The 15,116-nt window shown below is 49.6% G+C and overlaps 1 protein-coding gene across 5 annotated transcripts in view; it reads right to left on the minus strand.

Moving 5' to 3' along the window:
* The window catches only part of Frmd5 (FERM domain containing 5), a 271,347-nt gene that overhangs the window by 20,068 nt on the left and 236,163 nt on the right, over positions 1-15,116 (minus strand). For all 5 annotated transcript variants that reach the window (XM_051144506.1, XM_051144508.1, XM_051144507.1 and 2 more), the window contains exons 5-7: positions 11,772-11,869; positions 9,542-9,665; positions 5,301-5,388 (exon numbers count right to left, since the gene is read on the minus strand). In XM_051144506.1, coding sequence (XP_051000463.1) covers positions 5,301-5,388; positions 9,542-9,665; positions 11,772-11,869 — 310 coding nt within the window. The remainder of the gene's footprint in view (positions 1-5,300; positions 5,389-9,541; positions 9,666-11,771; positions 11,870-15,116) is intronic.

The following is a 15,116-nucleotide window of genomic DNA, read 5'->3' on the forward strand; positions in this document are numbered from 1 at the left end:
ATTCTAGATGACAGGTCTGCCTAGCTACACAGTTCGGTCTGCCTAGCTACACAGTTCTAGGTCTGTCTGTGTAACTTAGTAAGAAGGTAAAGAAGAGGGCGTGGTGGCGCACGCCTTTAATCCCAGCACTCGGGAGGCAGAGGCAGGTGGATCTCTGCGAGTTTGAGGCCAGCCTGGTCTACAAAGCGAGTCCAGGACAGCCAAGGCTACACAGAGAAACCCTGTCTCGGAAAAGAAAAAAAGAAGAGGGCTGGGGATGCGATTCAGTGGCAGAGCAGCACTTGCCTAGCATGTGCAAAGCCCTGGGTTCGATCCCGGGCACTGCCAAAACAAAACAAATCCACTAACGAAGGCAGGCTATCATTATCTCGGTCTCTAATACCATGGGATTAATACTGCAACGAAACTGAGATGAAGACACCAGAAACAGCAGCAACCAGCCCAATGGAACCACAGGCCACCAGTCTGCCTGTCAGCACCAGGCTTGGGATTTTGCTGAGCTAGCGGGGTTAAGATGCATCAGAAAGCATGGGGCCTGGTACTCTTAAGTGCAGGCCTTCCACGTGGAAGGGGCTAATGGAAGGTACCGCCACCTCCTTTGGAACAAGACACTGGGTGAGGATCTGCTTTCAGGATACACAAGTGATGATGGAGATGGCTAGAAAACTGCCATCGAGTGATTCTGGTTTCTCTCATCTGCAGAGTTTGCCACCCTGGCACAGACATTTAGCCTGACTGGCCTTAGAGACAGTGGATCCTCGGCAGGGCCCAGTAAGCTTCGCCTTAAAGAAAATGCATTTTCCTGAAAGCTGCCTCATGGAGTCAGGCTTCCAAATATAAGCATCTGGGCCCAGGTATAGACTATGTGTGTTTTCTAAACTTTTTGGACTAATATTATCACCACCATTCCTCAGGGCTATGGCTATAAGCACAGTGTCATTTAACCCAAAGGCCTAGTAAAGGGGTTTTAAAAGAAGACAGAAGCCTGGTTCCTTCTGCGTCACACGGTTGGGCTTCCTCCTGCCTGTCACGTGCTTGGAGGTGATTAACAACATGTGAATACCAGTCACGACACACAAACATGACTCCTGCCAGGAGGCAGCAGGTCTAACATGGCTGACTTGGCATAAACACGGGTCAAGGCAAGTGGCATTTGTGGGGGGAATGTCTGAGGTGGGGGGCAGCCAATCTCAGATAGAGGGTGGGCGCTGGGGAGCTTTCTGTCCCGGTGCAGTGTGGACTTACAGAGATGCAAAGGGAGATCCGTCACTGTGTTTGCACTTGTGTAGACCAGGCTATAGGAAGGTTTAGCATATATGGTATAAGACAGTGACATGGGTCAGAGGGGACACTGGGTGATGGCGGGGGAGGTCCATATTTCCAGGGATGAGAGAAGGCTTGACTAGGCAGAGGTACAAAGGGTTTCTCATAATGCCTCCTGAGACAGGGAAAGGTCTGGAAGGAGGAGCAGCCAGAGCAGTAGTTCCCAACCTTCCTAACTCTGTGACCTTTTAGCACAGGTCCTCATGCTGTGTGCTCCCCAACCATAAAAGTATTTTCGTTGCTACTTCATAACTGTAATTTTGCTAGTTATATAATGTAATGTAATATACTCATGAGCAAATGTAAATTACTCATCTTCAGGTCTTGCCACCCTTGCACAGGTATCTGTGTCTTATCTTAGGCGACCCTTCATGAAAGAGTCACGCTAAAGAGGTTGTGGCCCACAAGTTGAAAACCACTGCACTAGACGGATGGGAGGGTCAGGCCTGGAGAAAGAAAGTGGAGAGTTTGTAATGGAGGAGCAGTGAGGAGACCCGGTGGCTGGAGGGCCTCTGCTGCCTCCGCACTTGCTAGCAACATCAGCAACCAGCCAGAAAGGCACCTTGTGTCTGTTAGGCCCAGGTCTGGCTGCTCTGCATGGCTGTAGCCAAGTCCCTTAAATTCTCCACATTTTAGTTAGGGCTGTGACCTCAGCAGTTCTGCATGGAGGGCGGCCATGTACATTAAGGGTTGTGTCCATATGAACATAGCTACTGAGGCTGGGGAAGGTCAGACGAAACCGTGATATTCGACTTTCTTTTCTTCGATGCCGGCACTGAAGGTTTTCTAGTTAGGAAATGGGTGCGGAAGCTAGACCAAAAAGCAGGTCTTGCAGCAGGAAGATCTTGAAGTGAGCAGGGTTGGAGGAAGGGGTTGGAGACTGAGACACAGTAGGAGATGAGACCCAGTAAACAGAGGTGGGTGGGGCCTGTCAGGCCGTATGGTCCAGACACCCTCAGGCAGCCTCCTAAGTGTCCTAGAACCAGACCAGGACACTGGCAGAAAACACGCATCAGCATGCACAGGACCAATGCTAGTTTCTTAATCAGTCCAGGAGCACAGAGCCCAGCCGAAACATTCTGCTCTCATTTAATTATCAAAACGATCCCTCTTCTGTCCTCCCTGGGGCTGCGTGCCCCAGATTCCCTGGGCCCAGTAATTGCCTCCCTGTTAATAGAAATCATCAGTATTTATTACACCGAATGTGCCAGCTTATTTCGGCTCTCCTTGTAGCAACATTAAGGGGAGCGCCTGGTAGCGCATTGCTGAAGTGAGGCTGCTTAGTGCTAAGAGTGAGGGCGTCTGGATTGCTCTCTGCCTCCGAGGCCTGAGGAAACGTGGCCAGACCCTAACAAAAGGACCTGAGGGTTGTGTGTGGCGTCTGCAGTGGGGCCCTGACATAGCCCAGGTGAGCAGGAGGCCCAGGTCTGGGGATGTGGGATAAAAGTCCAATGAGGTAGCTGTTCCTTCTCCTCCCCTACAGTACCTCAGGCCTCTCTCCTGTACAGTGCACAACAATGGAAGTGATCTGAGTTCAAATGTCTGTTCTGCCGCTCTGGGCCTTGTGAACTCTGGCTTTCTAGTACGTCAACTTTGTTAGCTACAAAATGGGGTGAAGAGCGTCTACCCTGAGACTGGCTGAAGAGCCGGTGCAAATTAATACATGAAATGACCCACCAGCCCTGAATGGGACGAATGGAACGCGGACCAGGCGCATCCTGTCCTCTCTCCACTCTAGGAGTTGAAAAGCCATGGCAGGTGGGTTTGGGCCACACAGAGGACAGAGCTTAGCTCCTTCTCATGGCCCTTTCAACCTCTGAGTGCCCATGAGGGACAAACTCGTCAAAGCTGAGGCTGAGCCGGAAGTCCATGGTTCTGGAGTGCACATCAATTTAGGCCAGACACCAGCCTAGCTGTCAAGTGCCCATGGTGCACACGTGTGTGTGTGTGTAAACTTCAGGGCTTTTTTTTTTGTGCAATAGGGAAGGCTGCATTTCTGCAATAGCTGGGTTTCTGAGGTCTTAGAATGACTTACCAGTTCAGGGAACATGTCCCCGCTCACCCATCACTTACTCAGTCCACAAATGAGAAGAGGGATCAAAATCCATTAAGGTCCCACTAGCTGGTCAGGATTTGGAGCTCTTGGCTGTCCTGGACTCACTTTGTAGACCAGGCTGGCCGCAAACTCACAGGGATCCACCTGCCTCTGCCTCCTGAGTGCTAGGAGAAAAGGTGTGTGCCACCACCTCCCAGCCACTTGCTAATCTCATGTCATCTATAAAGGCTGTGGATGTGCCCATAATTGCTGGCCCTGAGAACAGGCCTGTCTTGCAGTGAGCTGCACAGCAGACAGGGAATTGGGGCACAGTGGGGGTGGGGGTCTGGGGTGTGGGGGGGTGCAGGGAGACGTCTGTATTCCAGAATGCTCTCCAAGTTTTTATTACTTCATAGGCAAAATGAAATTGCCTTGGGGCTGAAGAGATGGCTCAGTGGTTAAGAGCACCGCCTGCTCTTCCAAAGGTCCTGAGTTCAATTCCCAGCAAGCACATCGTGGCTCACAACCATCTATAATGTGATCTGATGCCCCTTTTTGGCCTGCAGGCATTCATGCAGGCAGAACACTGTATACATAATAATTAAATCTTTTTAAAAAAAAATTGCCTCACCATGGCTTTGCCCTTGTGCCCTTTAGTTTTCATTCTGTTTCTTTTTTAAAAATATTTTGAAATTTATTTTTATTTATGTATAAGTGTGTACATACAAACAAGCAATTGTACAGTGTTTTGCTTGCACATACACCTGCAGACCAGAAGAGGGCATCAGATCACATTGTAGATAGTTATGAGCCACCATGTGGTTGCTGGGAATTGAACTCAGGACTTCCGGAGGAGCAGTCAGTGGCACTTAACCTCTGAGCCATCTCTCCAGCCCCTTCATTCTGTTTCTTATATGTTGGATTGTACCCCCTCCTTGCAAATTCAGATGTTGAAGTCCTGGTCCCAAATACTAGGAATGTGATCTTCTTTGGGGATAGGGTCTTTAGGGATTAAAATTAAGCTGGGGCTGTGAGATGGAACCCAAGGCCAGTCTAACCAGTGTCCTTTTAGAAGGGGAAATTTAGACACAGACTCAGGGGAGGGGAGACCATGGAAAGACCCAAGATGACAGAGATGGCTGTCATCAAGCCGAGATGGCTAGGACAGAACACAGTGTCCCTTCAGCTATGAGGAAGATGACCCTGATCTTGTTGATACTGCAGCCTTTCCAGGAATGGAAAGGTTACAAAAACAAGGTGAGGCAGGCAGTGACCAGTATGCTAAAACAACAGAGATGTGAGCTGTCCTGGGAGGAAGTGGCCAGAGCCAGGCTGTGGGTCTCGTTGCTCTCAGGGATGGGCTTATCAGAGCCAGGCTGTGGGTCTCGCTGCTCTCAGGGATGGGCTTATCAGAGCCAGGCTGTGGGTCTCGCTGCTCTCAGGGATGGGCTTACCAATTGGCATCATTGATACGCCAGGAACGTGCGCCAGGCACTGTGTCCCTGGTTGGTTCCTGCTTCACCCTCACAGGCACATAATGGAATCAAAGGTGACTCCATTACAGTCCCATGTTGTGACTTGTGCCACTATAGTCAATGAGACCCACTCTTGGAAAGAAACTAGATTATGGGTCAGTAAAGGGTGGACAGCTGCTGAAATGGCTGTTGATTGGTCCCTGTGGGGAGCTCTCCCTATGTCCCCTCTATTGATTTCTACCAAATTACCCACAGCTGCCGAAGCAGGGCACGGGGGTTTAGATTTGTTATTTAGATTGCCTTTGCTTGGGCTCCTCTGACAGTGATGTGGCACCATTGACTCCAGGGGAGGTTTCAACATGGCACTGATACCGATACAGACAGAGGCGCTCCTGTGGGTACAAGTGCTCTGTGCCTCGCTACAGGAGGCACAGTCAGTGAAGTCCCTCACCGCAGGAGAGTCTTACCTTACACGGGTGAGGGTCCACTCCGTAGGTCTCTAACGTCTGTGCCTTTCTTAGGAAATTCAGCTCGGACGTCGCTGGTGTTTGACCACTGGAACGCAAAGGAGAGGGTCTCAGGGTTCCTGTCCCAGTGGCTCCCCAGGGGTAACCTCCCTGCTAGGAAAGTGATCAGCTGGGCAGGCCGGGCTCTCCTCGGCTGGAGCGGCTGCAGCACCCTGGAAACGCAGCCAGCGTGCTTATTACATACAGTTGAGTGGGGATGTGGGGGCTTACAGACAGCTGGACAGAGGAGGCAGGTTTAGCTGACCTTGCTAGGAGCAGTCTCTGTAGAGGAGCCACCTTCAGGCTCTAACTACCTGGGAGAAGAAAGCTACAGTGGACATTTTCTGCACACACTGTCAACATTTTCACTTGACCCTGAGGAAGGTTTTACTGTCTCTCTCAGCCTCACCTTGGGTGGGAGGAGGCATTAAAAAAAAAAAAAAACTTGGATAGAGTAGGCTACACACTTCCACTTAGTCCACAGGGTATTCTGCTTGGTTGTAGAACTTTAGAGACTTAGAGTGAGGGCTGGAGAGATAGCTAGGCAGTTAGGGGCATGGGTGCTCTTGCAGAAGACCTGGGTTTGATTCCTAGTATCCACACGGTAGCTCCAAATCTTCAGTAACTCCAGTCCCAGGGGATCTAGTGCCATCTTCTAGCCTCAGAGTGTGTTGCATACACACACACACACACACACATACACACACACACACACACACACACACACACACACACATTCACACACACACACACACCCCACACACATACATGCAGGCAAAACATCCACATGCACAAATAAAACTTTGGGGTCAGGCTTAGCAGCGAGTGCTTTTACATGCTGAGCCATCTCACTGGCCAGATGTTATGGGAAAATTGCAATGTCCTTGGCTGGCCTGGAACTCACTATAAAAAGGCTGGTCTTCTTGAACTCACAGAGATCTGCCTACCTCTCCCTCCCAAGTGCTGCAATTAAAGACATTTGCCAGAGTAGGGCGTGGTGGTGCACACCTGTAATCCCAGCACTCAGGGAGGCAGAGGCAGGTGGGTCTCTGTGAGTTCAAGGCCAGCCTGGTCTACAAATTGAATTAAAGACAGCCAAGGCTACAGAGAGAAACCTTGTCTCAAAATACTACCCCCAAAAGGCATTTGCCACCACACCCAGATGATGTGATTTTAAACAGAAGTCAGAAATAATGATCGTTTGGTATTTCACAATCCTGTGGAAACAGGGAAAACACAACTGTAGGCTGGCTACTGGCACAGCTTTCTTGTCTGTGAGCTGACATGGACCAACATACAAAGGGCTCAGTATGCCCCACTCAGCCCTGTCTATTGGCCAAAAGAGCTGTCAGGAGAAGCCGTAGGACACACGCCACACCTCTACACCCCACAGCTCTCCACATACAGGGTGATACTAGGGGTAGAATCAAGCCGGCCCCAGCTGTCTGAAGAGGCCTTGGCACAGCTCTCTTCCTGCCTGCCTCCTGGAACGTGTAGGTGAAACCACCACGGGGCCAGTGGTGGCACTGGCTCTGAGCTCCTCTGCACGCAAAGTCCTGAGAAAAGCAGACGGTGAGGTGGGGAAGGGAGCCTGTGAGGTCATCAGCTCTGTTGGCTGGCAGGCAGGAACAAAAATTGCTCACTTCTAAATTTATCAGTTGCCTAAAGTCATACGGCAGAGCAGGAAGCAAGCCCACCCAAGCGAGAAGCAGGTCAGGCTCCCTCGGGTGTTCCCCCCCACCCACCCCCCGCACGAAGTGGCTGCTGTCCCTTGGTGCTGTAACGTGCCAGCCTCTATGCCACTTCTGGAAAGTAGATCAAGAAACAAGTGCACAGCCTGAGCCCACGGGAGCTGTCGAAGTCGTGGAAAGAAAGACAACTCCGGCATTTTCACACTATAAAAATGAGGCAGAACCCATATCTGTAGGTATCAGGGTGAAGGCAGACCCCTACATCTACCAGCAAACCTGAGATGCAAGGAGGTATGCTTGGAAAATGTGTAGCAGGCATACGGTAGCAACTGCCTTTTCAGAGTGTCTTTATTCCATGTTGGAGGACTCTGCCCCTGGGAATCCGTTAATTTCTGGAGTTGGTTCAGATCTCCAGGGTCCTCACAGTAAGCATCATTCTCCTGCCTTGGACTAACTTTCTTCAGAAATGTCCCCACTACCCTGTAGCCAGTTGTACCCTCTGGGGCAGCCAGCACACATCCTTTATGGGAACCCACAAGCAGGTCTGTGTCATACCAATATTTACCACAATGGGTCACCATTTCCCTGACAGTGAAGGGGCCTGACCCTGGGCTCTGCACTGAGAAGGTTGGAAAAACCCAAGATTGCACTCTGACAGGAGCCTGTCTGGTCACACCAGACACCGACAGTCTGTTTGCAAATCATAAGGAGGCTTTAGGTTATAAAACCTTTGAGTGAAGATAAAAGTTTTGGGGGTAAGGTCATAGTGTGGCAGGCTCAGTTTAAGTTTAGTATTATTAGAAGTGCCCAGGCCCACCCCAGCCAGTCCTGCCTCAGAAGAGAAAATGCATGAATCTGATTAAGAGCGGTGGTAGCACACACCTTTAATCCCAGCACTTGGGAGGCAGAGGCAGGTGGAGCCCTGTGAGTTCGAGGCCAGCCTGGTCTACAAAGTGAGTCCTGGACAGCCAAGGCTACACAGAGAAATCCTGACTCGAAAAACAAACAAACAAACAAAAAAAAAAATTTGTAAATGAGGCACAGACAGACAGATCTCTGTGAGTTCCAGGCCAGCCTGATCTACAAAGTTGAGTCCAGGCCAACCAAGGTTACACAGAGAAACCCTGTCTTGGAAAAAAAAAAAGATTTTGTAATGAGCTGGACAAGGTGGTGCACACCTTTAATTCCAATACTCAAGGAGGCAGAGGCAGGTGGATCACTGAGTTTAAGGTCAGCCTGGTCTACAGGATGGCCAAGGCTACACAGGGAAACACTGTCTCGAAAAACAGACAAACAAACAGAAGAATTTGAATGAAAATATTCCCACTCTTATCCACTGCTCTGTTTCCAATTCTCCCATAGACACATAAGATTTGTTAGGCTTATTTTCTCCCAGAATACTCCTTTGTGAATGATTCAGGTTATGACTATAATTTGTGGCTTTCATCTTATTTTGCTTCTTTTTAAAGTGTCTTAAAAGAAGAACAAAACCCTCAAGGTAACCCATGATTTTGTCTAATTAATAGACGCAAATAAAGAAAGGTAAAAATAAACACAATTTTTTTTTTTGAGACAGGGTCTCTCTGTTTAGCCTTGGCTGTCCTGAACTCACTTTGTAGACCAGGCTGGCCTTGAACTCACAGAGATCCACCTGCCTCTGCCTCCTGAGGGCTGGGATTAAAGGCCTGCACCACCATGCCTGGCTTTAAACACAATTCTTATTTTAAGTGTAGTTTAAATTTAACCTGTCTTTTCTATGTTGGCTAATACATTTTTTTGATTATTGCTTAACTGTCTTAATACATCCAAAGTCCTGAAAGTAAAATGAAATTGTAATATATTAAAATGGTAATCCAGCCTCTCTTTAGTTTATAGTATTCCAGTGCACACCCCTGCCCTGCAGATAGTTTCTCTGTCTGGGAAACAGTATTCTAGCATGATACATGACGCAGAGTCCAGATACTCTACTGTTGGTCTTAAAAAAAATTACTCTCTGCAGAAAAGCCTATTTCACATGGGTGAAAGGGTACGTTAGTGAGGCCTATCGTTCTGCATAATCTGGACAGGCTAAGCCAGGCTGAGGGAGGCAAGGCTCTGTGAGCATCAGCCACTGCATCTCTGGTGCAGAAGTCTCAGGTGTGCTGAAGCCACAGTCTCTAAAGCAAAGCCCTAGATGCACATGAGCTGGGCCCCAGGCAGGTTATCTTCCATCCAAATACCAACCAGGCCTGACCCTGCTTAGCTTCCGAGATGAGACAAGACAGGGCATAGTCAGCATGGTGCAGCTGTAGACTGCAGGGTCATGCCTACGCCAGGCCTAAACTGCCTTTGGTAAGGAGTTTAGTCTCTCTGGGTGGAGGCTGTGCTGTCAGTGTGTGACTGAAACCAGGACATCCCAGGGTCACCAGTGCTGAGAGCATTGCTCTGTGTTAACGAGCAGCCTCTGAGAGCAGAGGGCTTGCTCCAGAGCTGTGTGCTCAGTGGCTACAGCCCTGAGAGAGTGTCACATACCTGAGTTCTGTCTTGTGAATCTCTGCAATTTTCTTTTCCAGTTTCTCTGAGTGTTTTGGGAAAAATTGGAACTTGGAGCTGTAGCCTTCAGGGTGCTTTCCCGGGTCATAATCCCCAATCTCCGCTTTTCAAAGGCAGGAAAAAGAAAACAAGATAAGTACATAGCTTGGAGACCAGAGGCACCAGGCAGTCCCTGAGCCAGCCAGAGGACAGGCCCATAGGGAGGGGACCTGTGCTGTCCCCTCTGGGTTAACATTCAAGGCAAAGCAGAAAGACAGTATGGCTGACCTGGTGCTCTGAGGCCACAGGTAAGTAAGTTTGCAATGAAAGAGCAGAGGCCAGTAGTTTGGTCCCCAGTCATTCATCTGCACAGAAAGGCTTGGGAGCCATGCTCTGCGTGTCAGCAGAAAACGGTGAGCTTGCTCAGGAAGACAGGACCTCCCAGGCCCCAGGTTAGATACCTAAATCCCATCCTGGAGACTTTAGCAGGCATGGGAGGAGCTGCTGAGTGAGTCTCAACCCTCAGTCCACATGGAGCCAAATAAGTACATTTAGCGTGCATGGCGGGCTCAGCAGGCAGGTGCCTGGCCCTTCTAAGAGGCCTGCCACTGGGAAGATGGCTCTAACCCACTGACCAAGTGCAGGAGCACCAGTTTCGAAGGCTGATTTCTCAACGCTGTGCCCAGTGCCATGCCAGGAAGTTCATCTCTAAGGCTGGGAGGTCTCTGAGAGCTCACGTGGTGGACACTGTCTTTTGTCCTCCTGGTCAGAAGGCAGCTTTCTCCACATAAGGTGCCCCACCTGAAGGGCAGCTCAGAAAAAGAAAGAGGAGCTTCCAGCAGCTTCCTGGCTGTTCCCCTTCCTTCTCTTGGAGAGACACACACACACACACACACTTCAGCAAAAGCCGAGTGAATACTGGGAGGAAAACAAAGCCCCTGTCACAGCTCAACAGTGTTCTGGCCTTACACTTTCCACTGCAACCATGGCAACTTCCAAGTTACCCCAGAGTGTGGCAGTGGTAGATGTCTGTAGCCCCAAATACTGGACAGTCTGAGGCAGGAGGATCATTGGAGCCCAGGCATGCAAGTCCAGCCCAAACAACAGTGAGAGTATATTTCAAAAGCAACAAAACATAAAACAAACAAAAACCCAGCCAAACTCCAAATTCCTTAGAGATTGCTTTCCTTGAAGTGTGGGTGACCTTGAGATCATTTACTTTGATTTTATTTGAAAATCTTCAAGGGGAAAATATTGACGCTGGCTACCAAATGCTTTTTGGAAAAAAATATTTTGATATAATTATCAGGGTGGACCTGAGGAAAAGACTTTTTGTTAAAACAAAAAAGTTCAACATTGCAACCTGAGCAGGCCTGGCTTCTTTAAAAAAGAAAGGGCAGTGGGGGTGGGGTGCAGGTGGGGGGGTGCTCTGGATGCCTCAGGATGCACAAGCACCTGCCAGGCTCCCCATCTGGCCAGTGCCCCACGGCCTCACTCCCCCCTCGTCCCACAGCTGACATTTCTCCTGCCAGCTCACTGCAGGTTCTCCTTCCGTTGCTCTTGAGAGCTCCCTGATTCACAATCAAGGGTTCATGTTTTTAATGGAAACTTCATGGCTTTTAGGTCCAAAAACAACCTGGTAGTTAATGACAGTTTCGGGCTGGAGGGCTAAGAAGATCCTGAAGAGTGGTACTTGAGTGCCCTCAGCATTTCCTGAGAGAAGGGCATGACAGATTCCCCACATTCCCACAGCCAGCCTGGGAATCAGTGGCAAGACCCTCGACCCTTCAGGCCGTCCGAGTCAGAATCAGGAAGTGGCTTCTCACTTGAGAATACCTGCCATACTGAGCACCCTCAGCTGGGAGGTCTGCAAAACGGATAACAGAATCCCATCGTGCCTCGTGCCTTGGAGAGTTGCATGAGGGGGTGGGAACAAGTGATTCTGATTGCTCCCCAGCAACGCGGAAAACATTAGCATGCAAGGAAAAGGACAAGCCTGCCAAGGTCAAGATGACCCCCGGGGCTAGCTGTGAGGCCTTGGGTGCCTGCAGGAGGGGGCTAGCTGTGAGGCTTTGGATGCCTGCAGGAGGACACGGACAAAATCCTTTAACTTGGACTCTGCTTCAGGTTAGATGCCGTTTTGATCTACAAAGTCGTCATCTGTGGCAAATGAAATAATGCAATCAGGACTGAGCATGAGAAGCAAATTTATCCTGTCCAAAGTCATTACCTTGAAGGATATAGGCCGCTAGCAAGGCGGCATCCGATGTTTTACAGAGGAGACGGCCATGGTAGAGATCCCTTTTGATCTGCAGGAAGACCAAGTACCTGCAGAGAAAATGGAGAACAAACTAGAAAGGATTGCTTTAAAGACATAAATATATAATATAAGCCTATCAAGAAGATCCTTGCCAGGGCATTTTTCCTACATTGCAATTTTTTTTCATACCATAGAACAAATACATTTCCCATTTCCTTGCAGGCCCTCAGGTACTTTGCTTTGAACTGTTAATTGTTTAGATCAAAACCACCTGTCAGTTTCCTCTATGGCTATATGTAGACCTTATCACTTCCTGGTTAAGGATACCCCCTTCCTGCCTCCACCACTTCTAAAGTGCTGGGATCTAGAGGGACCCAGCTCCTGTTGGTCTGATACAAACAAAGGAGAACTGTACCATCAGCAATGGAGAAATGGGGCCCACTTTGGCCTCTGGGGTAGAATGGTGGGTGAAGAAAGTGATCAAGGGAAGAGGCCAGCCTGCGCTTGTAGCAGACTCTGGGTTCCTCCAAATTATTGGCCGAAGGCAGTCAGATCTCTCCAAATCCAAATAAAAAGTGAGAAGTGGAGGTGAGCGAGGTGGCGCACGCCTTTAATCCCAGAACTCCAGAGGCAGAGGCAGGCAGATGCCTGTGAGTTTGAGGCCAGCCTGGTCTACAAAGTGAGTCTGGGACAGCCAAGGCTACACAGAGAAACCCTGTCTCAAAAAACAAACACAAAAAAGAAGTGAGAAGTGGGGGGCTGGAGAGATGGCTTGCTGGTGCAAAGCATCAGTAGCTCACACAGAGGACCTGAGTTTGGTACCCAGCATCCATGTGAGGTAGCTCACACCCACTGGTAAGGCTAGTTCTAGGGTATCTGAAACCTTGACACACTCTTATGGATACTGCAGGTACCTTGCTTGCATGAACACACGCACACGTACACTGAAATAAAGCAATTAATTAAAAAGTCTAAGCAGTGGCACTAATGTAGGAGCATAACAGGAGCCTGTGGCGAACATCCCTTAAAACACACAGTGTGCATGTAGGGTGGTGACAGGGTATCAGAACAGGAGCTAGTCCCTGCAGTGAGGACGTGTCTGCTAGGGCAGACGCTACACAATTCCTGTCCAGCATCTCACTTAACCCTCATGCAGCACTGTGATGTTGGCGCTACTGTTACAGCCCCTCCTCCCAGACAAAAGCTGAGGCCTTAGTGGTTTTCTCACAGAAGCACAACTAGATGGCAAAGGTCAGCTCCAAATTCATGACTTCAGGACTCCCATCTCCCTAATACCGCGCTACACTGCCCCCGAGACTGTAACTGCTCTGGAGTCTCTCGGAGCCGTTGGGCGGCCCTTGACACAGCACGATGGAAGTGAGAGTTTTCCATTTGGAAGTGTCTTTACCAAGAGTGAGCGAACGGATGACCACACTCACAAGTCTCCCAACAGAGCAGACCTAAGGCTACACAAGGCACATCAGTTCCTTGAGTGGGTCCCATGGCCAGGAGGCACCTGTGGTGGATTAAAAATACAACCCAGGAAGCTGGGTGCGGTGGCACACACCTTTAATCCCAGCATTTGGGAGGCAGAGGCAGGCAGATTGCTGTGAGTTTGAGGCCAGCCTGGCCTACAAAGTGAGTGCAGGACAGCCAGGGCTACATAGAGAAACCCTGTCTTGAGAAACAAAACAAACAAAAAACAAAACAAAACAACAACAACAAAAATGAAAGGCCCATGGTGAGGAGGGGACACTTTCTGCCAACAGTCACATGAATGCCCTCAGATGAATAATGTCCCAGGTCCCTCATGGAGTCAGAAGCTACCAGCTAAACCACCCTCGACTCTCAACCACACAAATTCTGAGATGAAGGTTGATGGACTCCATTCGACAGCCACACATGACTGCAACATCCCTGTGGGAGCAAGGAGTAATGGAACTATCCCATAATTCTTTTCAGTTCCACTAATTTGGACCAGCAGAATTTAGGGCCTTTCTGGATAACAGTTATTCATGTAAAAATGTCCGAAGAGAGAGGAGCACCCACAGTGCAACGTTTGGAGGGAGTAGGGAGTGACTTCTGGGTTTAGGGAATGGAAACCAGTCAAGGAACAATCTAATCTCTCCTGGGGCCTTGCGACTCAATGTATAGCCCCACGCTGGCAGTGTTGGCATTTTTTGGAGCTGCACCTTTTACCAAGCTCCTCATGTGACTTGCATACAAGATGCAGAGTCTGAAAAAAATGCAAGCACACCCCTACGAGCACATCAATACACGGTGCCTTCCCCAAGCCAAAGGGAAGGAAGGATTTCTCCCTGGGGGTTTGCAAGAGCCCTTCCTCTCCTTTACCAAGCCCACTTGGCCCTAACATACGCCAAGAAACGACTGGCATCATGCAGAGTGCATAATTAAGATGGAGCTATCAAATCCATCTTGCCTGCACTCTGCTTCCCACAGTGAAATGCCACACGGTGTGTGGGAGAGGCGAGCGAGCACTTCCCTGCCTCTCACTGTTCCGACTCCCACCTTCCACAGGTTTTGGCAGGATGTGGGGAGAACCTTTGCCCCCAACCATTGCTCATTTCCTGGCTTACATACATACCTCATCCCTTCCTCGCTGCTCTGCCCATCCGTGACTGAGATCTGGGACAGGACATCCTGGACTAAAGGAGATGCTTCCAACAGTACCCACAAATCTGGATGTTGACTCTCTCTGTCACAGACCGAGGAACATCCCCCTAGGGAAGCGTGTCAGAGGTGCTCCTGTGGTTTGGGAAAGCTCCTTTCTCATCTCTGCTGTATGCAAGGTGCCAGGCTCCCTCACACACAAGTCTGCTGCTTTACAAGGCATTGCTATGGGTGTGCCCGTGGCAGATGGCTTGGGTGAGCTGGAATGTGTGGCAGCTCTCTGTGGTTGGGGGTCCTTTGGACTTTGGATGGTAGGGAGTTCAAGGGCCAGGCTGCAAAAACTCTCAAGCAATGGCAGGGCGAATGCAGGGAGTGAGGGAAGAGCAAGTATACTCTAGAGAAATGAGTCATTACAGATGAGGAGGACATGAGCTCACAAAAGGATCCAGCAACAAGCTGGGCGTGTGTGTGTGTGTGTGTGTGTGTGTGTGTGTGTGTGTGTGTGTGTGTGTGTATGTGTATATGTATGTATGCATGTATGTGTGTGTGTGTGTGTGTGTGTGTGTGTGTGTGTGTGTGTATTCTTCCCCCTCCACCTCAGGCTGGAGAGATGGCTCAGAGGTTTAGAGCCAGAAGCTACCAGCTAAACTACCCCTCGACTCTCAACTACACAAATTCTGAGAT

The sequence above is a fragment of the Acomys russatus genome, chromosome 4 (genome assembly GCF_903995435.1).
Source record: "Acomys russatus chromosome 4, mAcoRus1.1, whole genome shotgun sequence".
NCBI lineage: Eukaryota > Metazoa > Chordata > Mammalia > Rodentia > Muridae > Acomys > Acomys russatus.